Source organism: Phalangium opilio, unplaced genomic scaffold (genome assembly GCF_054372755.1).
Source record: "Phalangium opilio isolate 3A_F unplaced genomic scaffold, DU_Popi_V2 ptg000209l_1, whole genome shotgun sequence".
Classification (NCBI taxonomy): domain Eukaryota; kingdom Metazoa; phylum Arthropoda; class Arachnida; order Opiliones; family Phalangiidae; genus Phalangium; species Phalangium opilio.
In genome coordinates, this window is record NW_028324217.1 from 19,479,376 (window position 1) to 19,494,624 (window position 15,249).

General features: G+C 35.5%; 3 protein-coding genes across 4 annotated transcripts; 2 read left to right on the plus strand and 1 right to left on the minus strand.

Moving 5' to 3' along the window:
• The first annotated feature begins 948 nt into the window (after positions 1-948).
• LOC149621103 (uncharacterized) lies at positions 949-2,855 on the plus strand. The gene is made up of 2 exons (XM_089854697.1): positions 949-1,557; positions 1,605-2,855. Exons 1-2 carry the CDS (start codon positions 949-951, stop codon positions 2,853-2,855), a joined length of 1,860 nt encoding a protein of 619 aa, XP_089710823.1.
• Positions 2,856-8,083: 5,228 nt separating this feature from the next.
• LOC149621104 (uncharacterized) lies at positions 8,084-9,080 on the plus strand. The gene is made up of 3 exons (XM_089854698.1): positions 8,084-8,227; positions 8,438-8,992; positions 9,069-9,080. Exons 1-3 carry the CDS (start codon positions 8,084-8,086, stop codon positions 9,078-9,080), a joined length of 711 nt encoding a protein of 236 aa, XP_089710824.1.
• Positions 9,081-10,607: 1,527 nt separating this feature from the next.
• LOC149621105 (uncharacterized) lies at positions 10,608-13,088 on the minus strand. 2 transcript variants are annotated; one of them, XM_089854174.1, is made up of 2 exons: positions 12,827-13,088; positions 10,608-12,743 (listed from the first exon to the last, which is right to left on the minus strand). In XM_089854174.1, exon 2 carries the CDS (start codon positions 12,514-12,516, stop codon positions 11,404-11,406), a length of 1,113 nt encoding a protein of 370 aa, XP_089710300.1. In that variant the 5' UTR covers positions 12,517-12,743; positions 12,827-13,088; the 3' UTR covers positions 10,608-11,403. The 2 variants fall into 2 exon arrangements, with proteins under 2 accessions (XP_089710300.1, XP_089710301.1); XM_089854175.1 differs by having other exon boundaries at positions 12,815-13,088.
• Between the last annotated feature and the right edge of the window lie 2,161 nt (positions 13,089-15,249).

The window sequence follows — 15,249 nt, forward strand, 5'->3', positions numbered from 1 at the left end:
TGATATCCCATGCAAATACCCAAAATTCCATCAAAAATCCGAAAATCTCCTCGAAATCTGAAAATCTTGTTCCAAATCCCGAAATCTCCTTCAAAATCTGAAAATCCTTAACAAAATCCCGAAACCTCCTTCAAAATCCGGAAATCGCGTTCAAAATCTGAAAATCTCATTGAAAATCCCGAAATCTTGGAGTAGATTTCAAGATTTCTAAAATCTCAGTCAGAATCTCAAAATCTGGGGAAAGTCTCAAAATCTTGGTAAAAATTTTGAAATCTCAAATTCCCGTACACTAAAGCAAGTAGTCCACTTAGCCTTGCGAAACCGTATCGTTACCGTTTTAAGTCCGTAAATCATCCGAAAGAGGGCGCCCATTACCTATGTCCAAAAGCATCGTTTAAGAAACGCTATCAGATGGCGTTCTGTTCGTATTTGGATATGTGACGTTACGTTAACGATACGGTTTCACAAGGCTTAGTGGACTACTTGCTTAAAATGCCGAACGTCCGACCGCTCGACACCCTCCACCCATAATATTTGACTGAACTTTCGAAAACATCCATTATAATAAGATTTTTAGGCCAATTTCAAAAACAGCACCTGTGTAGCTTTTTTCGAAGCCCCTCGGTGTGAAAAAAATTATGGCGTTGAAATATTTTAGCGCAAATGAATGGTTATTAATAATAAAAAAAACCGAGTTTGAAATTTGAACCTAACCTAACCTAAATTACTATATGACAAAATAAATAGTAGTGAAAGTTTTTGGCTGGGTAAATGTTTTTTTGAAGATGATCCGAAAGAAGATATCGACACTTTTGAATATTTTTTACCCTAAAAACAACGATTAGGTTAAGTTAGGTTAGGTTCAAATTTCCCACTCGCCTTTTTTTTTTATTAACCATTCATTTGCGCCAAAAATTTCAACGCCATAATTTTTGTGCATAACAAAGCATGGTATTCCCGTTAGACTTTTTGATATGGAAGGAAGAGGAAGAAAGAAAAGTGGCTTCACAATATTTGAAAGACAAAACAGGCAAGAGAAAATATTGCAAGGTAGAATATTGGTACTGTAATAGATCAGGGCAGTATCAATCTAATTCAAATGGCCAACGTCAAGCAAAATCAATGGGAAGCTCTAAAATAAACGGTAACTGTACAGCGACACTCAAAGTCTCAGTATCTACTTGCAATAGTACAGTTTCACTTGTTGGATGTAAATCACATTATGGTCACGAAAATGACCTATGCCATTTAAGAATTTCGAAAAATGAAAAGCAAATAATCGCTGCCAAGTTGGCAGGAGGAGTGTCTAAGAAAAAGGTCCTAGATGATATTCGCAACAGTAATATGGATGTCACTCAACGAAAACATATTGCACAAAAAAAGGATTTGAATAATATATGCAAATCTTATGGAATTAATACGGTCGAAAAACATCCAGAAGACCATATCAGTGTAGATGCTTACGTCCAGGAAGAGCTTCAAAAAAAAGTGGCATTATACTTCTTTACAAAAAACAACACGAAAACCGAAATATTATTCCCGAATATGAAGTATTTGGTTTGGCGAAATCGGACTTTGTTTTAGCCATTATGACCAAATTTCAGAAGAACATGTTTAGAGAATTTGGAGAAAATATTGTATGCTTGGATGCCACACATGGGACAAATGGATATCATTTTAAACTGATAACAGTACTAGTAATTGACGAATTTAAAGAAGGCGCACCTGTCGCATTTCTAATTTCCAACAGAGAAGATGGCGAAATATTGAAGATATTTTTTTCGGAAATCAAGAAACACACTACTTCAATCATTCCAAAATACATAATGACGGATAAAGCCCCTCAATACTATAACAGTTGGATGAATGTATTTGGTGGTAATACTAAAAAACTTCTATGCAAATGGCACGTCTATCACGACATCAGGAAAAAATTATCACTAATTCCGGACAAAGAATTAGCCTCTCATTTGTTCAAAGGATTATCGCTACTCATAGACGAGTTAGATCAGTCAAAATTTGAGAAGATGCTTGCTACGAGCTTAAGAGAAATGGAAGAAAACGATAAAACCGAAACACTTGGGAACTATTTTGAAAAGGAATGGGTTTCTTGCAAGGAAGAATGGGCTTCGTGTTATCGAATTGGTTCCGAAATAAATACAAATATGTATTTAGAAGCGTTCCACAAGCTATTTAAATACAATATCCTTGATGGAAAGCAAAACAAGAGACTAGACCGATGTCTCGCAAACTTATTGGATTACGACCGAAGCCAAGCTCATCAAAGGTTCATCAAACTGACGAAAGGAAAGATTACAAAGAAATCGACGGAAGGTTTTAAGAGACACAATCAAGCTATGAACCTACCAAGGACTCTGGTCAAAGAAACTGGAAGATCAATTTGGGAAGTGACGAGTGAAGAAAGCTTGAAAAATACGGAAAGCGACGCATTTGATAATCTGAAGTACACGGTGACAAAAGATGACATCATCTGCAAATGCTTTTCTACTTGCAGCGTTTGCAAAATATGCGTGCACACTTTCTCTTGCACTTTCCCGGACCGTCAAATTAACACAAACATATGTAAACACATCCACCTTGTTAACATCATGCTGTCTGAAGTAGCCCCAATTTCAGAAATTGAAGGAAGTTCCAGTGGAATCGTAGAGCCTACGTCAAGTGCAATAACAGGCGAACTACTTAGTGATACGTTGGTAGACGCAACCCGAAATGAAAGACAACAACCCACTGACAAGAATTTTCTAGTGAATCTTTTAGCGGAATCGAATAAAAAAGAGACTCTCGAAAAGGAAAAGGAAGATCTGATGGCAGATATAATGTCTCTATGTGTGTAACCATCTTAACCCAAAAATCAAATAAAATTTTTGATTAATCTTTAAATTAACATTATAAAGATATTACTAGCCCTTTAAACTTAAACCTATCCCTTTAAAAAACTGAAAAGAAATTCTTTCGTACAAAAGAAAAGGAACTAGCCCCTCAATGTTGACACAGAACGTTCTAGAACTATCCTATACCCCTATATCCATAGTACAAAATGAAATACTTAGCAACGAAAACTTTTTCCAAGAACTCAGAGAAATGTCACGCTGATTTAGACCCCAAGCAACAAGACCTTGAGTCACTATCCTGGTACCTGGCCCGAGAAACTTCTAGAACATTTTTTTTAACCCTTAAACTGACCAATCCCCATTAGGTCCCAGATTTAAAAGTTTTGCCTATTCGTTGATAACATGAATCCGCCCGGCTACGTAATGAATATGGTCCACTATTCGCCAAACCGAAGTCAATCAACAAACGTCATTGTCCCAGAAATCCTTGCGAGAAACTAGAAGTTATATATACGAAGTCCCTCCTGTCCCACCCTCAGTCGATTCCTGAACTGCTTAATGAAACCCTGTCGGCTCACCCTTAAGAAACCCTTAAAAGTCCGGAGTATTATTTTATATCGGAGATATTTTTTATTCATTTTGATACCTTTATTTTTCATCAATTTGAATCCCTAAGTTTTGGAAGAGAATCGGAGAGATTTTTTATTCATTTTGATACCTTTATTTTTCGTCAATTTGAATCCTTAATTTTTTGGAGAAACTCGGAAACATTTTTTAAAACATCTAAATTGAAGAAGAGAAGGAGCGCGAGTGCGCGAAATATTAAAAGAAAAATAATAATTAACCCTTAAATCGTGTAACCTGAAAAAAGATCCTGAAGTAAAACCCTTAAATCGAGAAAGAAAAGAAAAAAACATAATTAAACCCTTAAATCGCGTAACAAGAAAGAAGAAAAAAGAACCCTTAACCCTTAAGAAGAATATGGAAGAGGATCAACTTGTCGTAAGAAATTAAAAACTTCAAACTATTTTGATAAACTGATTTGAAACTATGGTTAAAGAACTGAGATTATGGTTGACGGATTGATTCATTTTTTAAAATCCTAACTTTCTATTTTTGAACATTATTATTTTAGTGCATAACTGTACGATTTGAACCTAAACACCCCTAAAATTTAAATTTGAAACTTAAAGGAGACATTCCATAGAGGATATTACTTTTGATTTTTTGTTTAATTTTTATTTGACCCCTATAAAAGTGTGTGAAATTTATGAATAAGATTGAATATTATGTTGAATATTAAAATTTGGATTAGAATCTATTTTGATTCTCAATTGACACATACCATCAAAAACACGGTCACTTTTGATTCAGAAATTTTATGAGCCCCTCGTTCCCGTTAAAAGGCCTTAACTCTCCACAACTGACTGCATTCTAACATCTTGTCTAGCGTTAGCGAGGTTGAATCATTAGTGAAAAAAGAGGTAGGTGTTTGTCTTGCATCTTCCTAACCCCTCTAGTAAGACGTCGAACACCCAACCCCACCCCCATAAACAACAAATGAAGAAAGGCGATTAAAAAGAAAAGGCTTATATGTGGGGCTGCAAGAAATTGCCAGAACGATGATATCATAGAAACCGTGAGAAAACAGATAAAATCTACGAAGGCTCTCCTGGAAATAAATTTTTCAAGGTCTAAGGAAGCTTTGCGTTTATCTGCAGTTTCAGAACTGCCTGGATCTACATCTTCATGCGAGAACACTGTCACGTCAAATAAACGTACACCACATAACAAGAATATTGAGAAACAAAATAGGTTCTTTTCCACTGTCAAGACGAGAAATAATGCCAATGTCAGATACTGTAAACCAAGCATCGTAGAGAAAGCATCTTTAATCAGTCATTTAACGCAAGATGGTCGAATTAAAGATGTGCATGATAAAAATGATCACTCTTATACCGCTTCTCCAATTTCTCGTGAAATTTTAGTTGAAAACCCAACGGAAAAACGAAAGAAAATGACCAAACTTGCAAGAAATTTTAGCATACAAAAGAAAAAAAATATTGAAAGATTTCTGTCGTATTTCGTCGATAAAGACAAAGTTACGCAAGCAATTTCTGGGTCAGGAAAGATCCAAGAGGAAGAGATTGAAGCTGATCCTGAAAAAATTTCGGACGATGTAATTTACGAAACTGAAGAAATTGTACAGTTCTCAAAATCTTATCTTACAAGCGACTCCGCAGTTGCGGTTGATCAAATCATTCAAATGAAACGTGAAAACTGGAAATGTGGATTGTGTCCCAAAATAAACTCTAATGTGAATATGGTTGAATGCGAATCCTGCAAAGTCTGGTACCATTGAGCGTGCGCTCTCTTTAAGGAAGCAGACATTGATAAAGCTTTTTTTTTGTAAAAAAATGCACCGGCAATTAAATAATTGTTTTTCAGTAAAAATTTAGTTTTCCAAGTCTTTGAAATTTTCGTAATGTTGTATGTTTAAATTGGGACCGTCCATAAAATACGTGACGCGAAAAAAAAACATTTTCTGACCCCCCCCGTCCCCCCAGATCACGCTTCGTCACGCCTTTCTCAGACCCCTCCCCTAAAAACCACGTCACATTTCTTTAACCCCCTCCGAACTATGATTTGAGTTAATTTACAAATTTAATTTGATTAATTTCTTGAGTGATATGCCGCCTTCTCAGAAATATTTTGCTCGGCTGAAAATTCAAGTTCTTTTCCGTTTTAAGCTTTTTCCCTCTGATTGACCTTTAGAATTTTAGTGTCTGGATGAGCTTTTTATAAGCTTCAAAAAAGTTCCAAAAAGCTTAGTTAAAGGGGCACACTTTTTAGGTTTCGACACTGTCACCGAAAACAGACTTATCAAGCTTGAGATTTAGAAAATTTGCCAAAGAATCGAAACCATTTCAATCGGCAGGGGGATTTGATTCATCCTCACAAATAATAGGGGCGAATAAACAGAGACATAGGAGAGTTTACGCTGTTTATTTTAAATGCGCTATTTAAATTGGCTATATATAAAGGTGTAAATAGTAGATAATTGCTTAAATTTTCTACTATTTAAGCGATGATGGAATAACAATTTTGGAAAATTATTGTAACGGTGGACTATGGAATGTTGTCTTTCTTCTTCTATAACATAAGAGAGCCAATCGCCCTCTTACTGACTTCGTAACAAAATCAATGCTAAATGTGACGTCACGCATCGAAGAACCCCTCTCTCCCCCTTGACATGGACCGTCACAAATTTAGAAACCCCCTCCCCCCATATGAGTGTGACGTAGTTTATGGACGGTCCCTATACTGCAAACTGAATTTGGCGGGTTCAATCTCCGTTATTAATATTACATATATTTCATATCCCCTTTAATAACTCCATGCTTCTTTCACTTAAAAGCAGGGCCGGAAATAAGCACAGGACACTGGACAATGTCCAATAAAATTTTAAAATGTCCCATAATTTTTTTAAAAACTAAGGGGGTCACTGGACATTTTGACCCATAAATTTTCCGATGTTTTAATAGCTTGACTATGAAGATGCAACACTATTTTTGCACACTGCAGTGGACAATGTCCCATAAATTTTCCAGTCAAAGGAGGGGTCACTGGCAGGGCCGGAAATAAGCACAGGACACTGGACATTGTCCAATAAAATTTTAAAATGTCCCATAACTTTTTAAAAAACTAAGGGGGTCACTGGACATTTTGACCAATAAATTTTCCGAAGTTTTGATAGCTTGACTATGAAGATGCGACACTATTTTTGCACACTCCAGTGGACAATGTCCAATAAATTTTCCAGTCAAATGGGGGGTCACTGGACACATGTCCTATAAGATTTTTTTCTTATTTCCGGCCCTGGTCACTGGACACATGTCCTATAAGAATTTTTTCTTATTTCCGGCCCTGCTTAAAAGCCGAGAAAAAACGCAGACAGAAACTCGTAAAGAAAAGCATTCCATCCAATACACATATTTTAATAAGTGAAACATAATTATCAGTAATATTTTGTAATTAGTTTAAATAATTGACATTAGTTACGTTTTAAAAGCATGAGCTTTGAAAATAATGAAACACGTTCTTCTCCAGTAGTAAGATACATACTTCTTGTCGCAGTGATAAAGAAATGGAAGAGGAATTGACTGAATATCAATGTTGGACTGACATTTTGAGCCTTTGTACGCTATTATCGCGACAGTTTAAGGAGAAAACGCAAAAAGACCTGCGAAAAGCGTCCAATGAAGGCCAGACGAGATTCTCCCGCCCACAAGGCACCCCTCTTTCGGCCCCCAAAAGTGTCGGGGCTTTAGTCGCTCGTGTCCAAGACCAATGACCAGGGCACGTCAAGGTCAGGGGGATCGCTGGCCTAATGTCCAGTTTAAAAAATCCTTATTTCCCACCCCGCAGACGTGCCACACGCATTATTTTCTTATCTTAATACCACTCCAGTACTAAAATAATACCGCCTCCAAGTTCGAGGTTTTGCAAACTTTTACGTCTGCTAGGCATTCTTCTTATGGACCGTCAAGTGGTAAACTAAAATTACCAGGGGTAAATGACGAAAGGAGTTAGAGACGCTAGCTTCCGTAGTGTAGAATACAGTGGGACCTTGAAACGTCATAGAATTTGTAACTAACGTAGTGCCATCTTTGGAACCGTATTGTAAATAAGACCACAACCTTGAAAATTTTCCCTTAAAATCTCGCGCCGCAAGGTATTCTGGGTAAAGTAAAATGGCGGGTGTCGATGTTGTCAAGACGTCTCATAAATCAACCCAATATAATTATTATATTCAATCGCGAGTGAACAGTGATTTAAAGAAGAAAGATAAGTCAACAATTTGCAATTTGAAGCCGGGAAAATCCTCAAAATGTGTTCAAACTTGTTTTGCCGTAAGTGCGCTGTTACAGAGTCGGCCCAGTGAGCCAAGGCTTAGTTATTTTTCCGAGTCAGTGCCAGTGGGAACTGTGGGATCAGGATCAACTGTATCTGTGACCAAAGAAATTAAAACAAGTAAAACTGTATTGAAGGATGCAAAAACGCAATGCTACATTTTACCATCGTTGGATAGCGCGGCCCAAAAATCGGCAAACGAATCCAAATCCATAGGAACACAATGTAACTTTTCACTAAAAGAAAAACTAGAAACACCGGAACAAAATCAATCACAGCTTCCAAAATTTGAAGACAAGGTGATTCAAACTAATATTATGGCAGCTTATAGAAGTGTGTCTAACTGTGCTGTGCAAACTGTGTCTGGTGATGATTCAATGGACCTACCAACGGATAAAAGCCTCATCCATAAAATAATGAAAATTCTGCATTGTCAAGAATACTCGTCTTTAAGATACAAGGTTTGATTTATATTTCCATACTAGTATAACCCTAAGATTCAAGACATACTTTGGTGAAATTAGGTTTCTTAGCCTGACTTATTAGAAAGAGACTTTACCCCCTAACTTCATCAATATTTCTCGTTAAGCCAGGGGTAAATAACATTATTTACCCCTGGTTAAGCCAATGGTTTTTGGATATCAACATGAGGCTCTCTACTTTTATTTTAGGTGAAAAAGCTTATAAGAGGCGAGTTTGCTATAGAAATAACTTCAAGTAAAGTTACTGGAATCTTCAACGATGAACGTGATCCCATATCTGTTACTGTCACCGAGAGTGGGAAAATTTGTTTATCAATACTATTCAAAGAAGATCGTATTGACAACATTCTCAATTTGAGTTCTTTGGATGAAGGAAAACTTCAAGAATATATTCAACTTTTGCTCTTTAAGCCAGAAGTCAATAATAAAGTGTTTTGTACTGGCGTTGACAAAAACAAAATTAATGAACTTCCATTAACTCGTGTCATTAACAATCCAAAAATTTTAAAAATAATAACTCCAACACTGCGGTACCAATCTAGTGATTGTCCGGTAATTTTTTCAAAGACACAACCAGTACGGGGTGAAAAATATTTGGAAAAATGTCAAAACTGTAGATTATTGCAAAGAAACTTGTCAAGAGTATTGAAACGAAAAATTGTTGAAACACCAACAAGAAATTTGAAACGAACGCGAATAAGTAGCAATTATCCATTATCGTTTTTGTCACCAAAAAGTAGAAAAGTAAGATTAAATCGTGCCCAAAGTGCAAGAAGATTTATTCAAGAAAAACTAAATAAACTTCAAGCTCTAATTAAAGAAAAAGACATAAACTTGAATGATAATCAGTCAAACGAGCTAAGCCATCTTGTAAAGCTTATAAATTCAGACCACCCAGAAAAGGTTGACGATATCATTAATGAAACATGTAATGAACTGCCATCCAGCGCTGAAGTATTGAAAACAATTTGGAAAAGGGATTCAGAAAAACGTCATCACGAAGATGTAAAGAATTTTTTTCAGGACCAAATTAAAAACAAGTCTGGTTCTAAACAAAATCGCTGGAATATAATAACCTACAGAATTGCCTTGGCCATTTACACCAGGAGTAAAGCAGCATTTGAAGCAATACGTGACTTTGGGATTCTTCAACTTCCTAGTCTTGACACTGTGAGAGCCAAAGCTAAAAAGTACGACAGTGAACCTGGAATTGATTTTAAATACATGAAGGATCAATCTGAAAAATATTCTTCCTTCAGAAATGAAAAAATAAGTAAAGGAGAAAAAGAGCCCCTTGGTGAAGGTGTTCTCATATTCGACGAAGTGAAAGTTATAGACCAAGTCATATGGAATTCAAAATCTCACGCGTTTATGGGATTGGCCATGACAGAAGAGGAATTTCCAAGCTTGCATGACGTCTTTTCTAATGCTCACAAAAAAACACCAACCGCGGCTCAGTATATTTTGCAATTTTTATGGAGAGACATGTCCTCAAATTTTGACGTAATAGGCCCTTATTACTCTTCAAGCTACTCAGTTAATATATTTTTTATGATGACAAACCTTTACGAAGTTATAAGAATATTTGAACAGTTTAATTTCAAAGTTATCGGCTTGGTTTGCGATGGAGCTAGCTCCAATCTTTCTCTTATGAAGTTGACAATGAACACTAAAGGGGCGTTTGGATATAAAAAAGAAAATGGCAAATACAACTTCGATGTATCCCCTAAATTTAAGCACCCGTTTGCTATAGATAGATATATTTATTGGATAACTTGCCCTACTCATGATTTAAAGAATTTCATTGGCCAACTATACGCATCTAGAGAAGATGGGCCAAAAGATTTTACCAGAAAAGGAGTTAAATTTGGATGGAAGCAAATAGAAGATCTTTATAAAAGGGAGGAGGAAAGGGCAAAGAACGGCCAAATGCGTTTTGTACCAAGGCTTTTAAAAAGCTACATTATTAGAGATGCGTGGACAAAACTAAATGTAAAGCCGTCTAAAATCATGCAGCAACCTCAAGTGTTATCAGAATTGTACACGCATTCACAAGACAGCAGCGCAACTAAAGATAGCCGTTCTGGAGCTATGCAATGTTATTTGTACTTGCAAGCCTGTAATAAGCTTTTTGAAAATGGTTTACTAAATAAGGGAAAAATCGACTGTAAAGATTCATTAATTTTGAAATCAATTAGGGAGGGATATACGTTTTTTGAGGAGTGGGCCAGTGAATTATTAAATGAAAATTCTACATTCCAACCAAACAAAGCGACACAAACTGAATATATCTCCTGGCAAACATGGGACCTCCTTAGAATTTGCGTATTTGGAATGGAAGGGTTAGCTTTGGACTTTCTTTCAAGGAATCGAGGATATTTTATTTCACCTTCGCGAATAAATGGTAGCGCTGTTGAAAGCTTATTCGCGCAGTTCAAATATTCAACAGGAAGTAAACTTTCAAGCGTAAACTACAGCCACGCCCGTAAAGCTGTGACAGTACGAGCAAATATTACGGGTAGACACTCTTCAAACAAAGACTACAGAGATGCACCTCTATATATTAGATCTGGGGACTTGTAAAAATCAGTTTATGAAAATCATAATTAAGCGGGAGTTTAACAAGTTGAATCACGTGTATCTTCTATATTTTTTCTATAAATGAACCATATTTCCCTTAAATGTTTTTTAAATATATTATAAAAATATATTTTAAAAATAATTAACCCAAATTTAATTTTAAAGAAACTAAGAACGTTGATTTTATCAGGAGTAAATGTCATTTAAATATGATTTTAATCCTGGAACCACGGATCCCGATAATATGATACCTTTTTCACTGTTTCTCTTAAATTTAAAATTGGATTTTTTATAATAAAAACAATATTTAAAATATTTGACCCACATTTTATTTTAAATAAACAAGGAACATTGATTTTATCAGCGCCAAATGTCACTTAAGTCTGATTAAAGCTATTTATATCTGATTAAAGCCATTTAAATCTGAATTTAATCTTTAATAGGAACCAGGGATCTAGAGCATTTATTATCACATTATTTTTATTCTATGGAATTATTTATTGATTTGCGTTTGTATGATCTCAGAATTAGGAATCATTTAATTGTTGACTAGTTGTATCACAGTTTAGCAGGGGTTAGTAATCCTTTAGGAGAACTCTACCAGCAATTCGTCTGCTTCTTCGAAGCTTGCTAATTTTCACAGTTTTAGTTTTTAATTGCTCACTTGTTTTCCCGGAATTTTCGGAACCAGACAGGCCAGGGGATAGGTTATTAATTGAGTTTGGACTATCTTGCTCATAATAGTTTGATGGACCAGCAGCTTGTCTTACATTGACAGTTTTCAGTCTAGTGACACCTTTAGGTTTTCCTGTTAAGGTAGCTTTGTAGACAGTATTTATTTGACTAGTTTCAGGTGTGATTCGTTTCTTTTTTGTAGCTTTTGACTTCACTGTTTTATTGGCATCCTTCGATCCCCGACTAGATAGTGCTAATAAATTATCCCTTAAACTAACGTCAGTTTTCTTTGATTTTTGCATTTTGCAATAGCTACCCACAAACTCTTGAATACGACAATGCACCATCTTCCTCAACCAGGTTTCAAAAAATTTATTAGAAACTTCCTCACTTATAACTTTAATGTTCTCCTTTAATATTCCATCATTATATAAATCCCTTAGTTCTTTTTTCAGGCTGAAAATTTGCTCAGTTGTTTTTTTAATCAAATTGACTCCATACTTATTGTAATTTCTAGAGTTTGCGTAGCTTCTGGTTACGTCATTAACTTTTCTAATGAAAGGAAGGAACCCTTTTTTTGGAAAAAGTAGGCCTCCTTGGTCGAGAACTTTTAGATCCAACGGAAGATTTTTCTCTTTTTCCACACTCGTCATTTTAAACTGAACAGTCATCTTGTAAAACTGATGTTGCTCTATTGTTTGTTTTACTGAAAGAGTTTTCTTCTTTCCTTTCACTGCAACTTTTCTAATTCCAGCCAAACCACCACCTCCAAGTTTAAGTATTCCACTTAAGCTTTCTTCTTTCATCTTAGCACTGTTGCCATCAGCACTGTCAGCCCAATTTTGTCTCAGATTAACTACTTGACCATATTCGAACACTTTACTCATATAAAATGAAGTAACTGATTCTAACTCAGACGTTTTATCATTTGAGACTAAATTTTTGAAGTGGTCTAAATATGTCTCTCTCACCAAAGCCGCTTCGTTATGGTAATCAAACATGAACTTTGCCATTGCATATTTAGTTTGTTTACGACACTCAGGTTCATTTTCATTTGGGTTTTTACTACTGTTTTTCTTTTTAGGGGCAGATTTAGGCTTGAGAAATTCATCATATACTTTTACTTCCAACTTTTTGTAAACATCAACCAATTCCAACAGAAATTCCGAGATATTTGGAGCAGGGCCATTTTTTAACTTGTTGATTATAAACAAACGCCTTTCACTTGGGTTTTCTTTTTCTATTTGATCATTTGTAAACTTTATGAGTCCATTTAATTCCATTTCATTAACGAATAATTAATTTACCAACTTTATAGTTCACCTTAATGAATAAACTTTACTCTAAGCCTAGTTGTCACTCAGTAGTAAGCAGACGAACACTAGCAGACAGGAGAAAATGGATATCCCAGCATGACTTTCGAAACTTTGCTGCCACGCTATTGGTTAGAAAATATCATACTTATTTTGAATTATAGACGGCGCGACCGAGGCGTTTTCTCTTTTCTGTGTCTACGTTTGAAAGTCCCACTGTATTCTACACTACGGAAGCTAGCGTCTTTAACTCCTTTCGTCATTTACCCCTGGTTGGTGTAATGGTAAGGTACTCAGTGTTGTTTCACTAGGTTGGGTTTGTACTGGAGCTATTTAAGTTGATTTAGAGTTGTCCCAAGGGGAGGTGTCGAAGCTGTTGAGTAGGTTGTTGTTGTTGAAAGCGGTGGAGTAGCGTTTGAGTGCGTTATAGTCGTAGCAGGAATCGATGTCGAAGCTGGTGAGTTGATTGTGTTTATTGCAGGAAGCGATGGCGTTGTGGTGCACTCTAAGAAATTGGAGTGTGATTTAACACCTTTATAAGTACTTTATATGGGTCCAAATTTGACACCGTTACAGGTGTACATTTACACCCCTGAAGGGATTTAATAACACTTATTTGAGCAAAGATAAGTATAAAATTGTGCAACAGAGGTGCAGTTTAACACCTTTTTAACTCTTTTATCGCACTGAAAGTGAATTTTTACTCTCATATTAGTGTTGTGCAAATCCTTAAAGGGTGCGGCATAGCACCTTTCAGGGTGTCGCTTCACACCTTTAAGAGTGGGAGATTATTTGGTAGGATAATAGTAGAAATTCTAGTACTTTTCCTAGACTTAAGAGCAAAACCGATGACGTAAAAACACTATAGTAGCTACATTTTGACCACTCATGACGCATAACTCAAATATCGAGGATGGTTTTCCTGTTTAATTAAATTTTGATTATCCGCCATTCTGCAGTATTATTAGCAATTAATGCTATATTCATAGCAGGGTTCCATCTTGAGAGAACTTCATCACCTATAAGGAGGAAAGTTCTCACATGCAGAACTATACCTCTTTAAGCGAGGGTTGTTGCGTATAAAGTAATTTTTACGGGTTTATAAACTTCTGAAAAAGGCAGAAAGTTTTCAATTCGTACAAATGCATAGGGTATTAAATTAGTTTTGGAGGCTATAATATTCAAGCAGTAGATATAGACGTTCTAGTTAAATTTAATATTCTCTTTTCACTAAGAGTTTTTCGTGCACCAGAAACGCGTTCAATCTAATTTGCACTACAGATTTTACAAAAAAAAAATCCATTTAATACTGTAATTTTTCTCAAAATAATGATAAAACATGTCACAAAAGCAAGAGCTTTGCTTCTCAAGCTGTCCCTACTGTGAGGCCAGTATCTAACCTAGTCTCGTTTTTTAAGAGTATCGCTTAGCACCTGTAAGAGTGTCGCCTAACACGTTTAGCATAGTTTTATGAAGGTACAACACCGCCAGATTACCAATTTCTTTGTTAATTTTATTTAAAGGATAAAACTGTTTTCTTTCATGATTATCATCTTTAAAAAAAGGTTTAACAAGTACGTTTTTCAATAATTTTTTACTGTTTGTATTGACTTTAATATTAAAACATTAATGAAAAATAAATGAAAGACCTTATTCAAGAAACAAGCAGTAATATAATTTTTCATGTTTAATTTCGAACGGTGTTTTAATAGTGTTATTTTACACCGAATTTACACTTTAAATTGGCCCCTAAAAACTCAAGGTAATAAAACTCTCTTTTGGGTGTTTTTACGGTGTTTACACCGTTTTAACACCTTTTTAACACTTCCATTTCTCAGAGTCTGGGTAGTGATGCTATTGTTCGCATCAACGTTGCCGACAATGTGGACGAAGGAGTATGGCCTGATGAAGTTAGTGTAGTAAGAAGTAAAAGTTAACTGTTTTTAATTTTGATACGCTACTTTTTCCTACAGTAAAAAAATTCAAAATAAATTAGAATTTTCAGCTTCTTTACTTTTGTGTCTTTACGTGCTTTTTATTCTCACCATTTTGGAAATTTAATTTATAGTGGGACCGGTAAAATAATAATTAATGCGAGGGTCACTGGTCCCAAGGACCAGTTTAATAATTCCAACATGAGGGGTCGCTAGTCCCGAGGACCACTAACAAAATTCACCTTATTTCCAACCCTGTCCTAGAGTCTATGTTCTAGCAGTAGCATGTCTGTAAAATATCAGAGATTCTTCAAGACTTAATTAACCCACAAAAATACCTATAACCATTTTCAGAGCAAACTAATAATTTTACGGATAAGCTATGTAAAAGTAGATATTTCCCAATTAAATCAATCCATATTTTCTCAATTAAATCAATCCATATTTTATCAATTAAATCAATCCATATTTTATCAATTAAATCAATCCATATTTTATC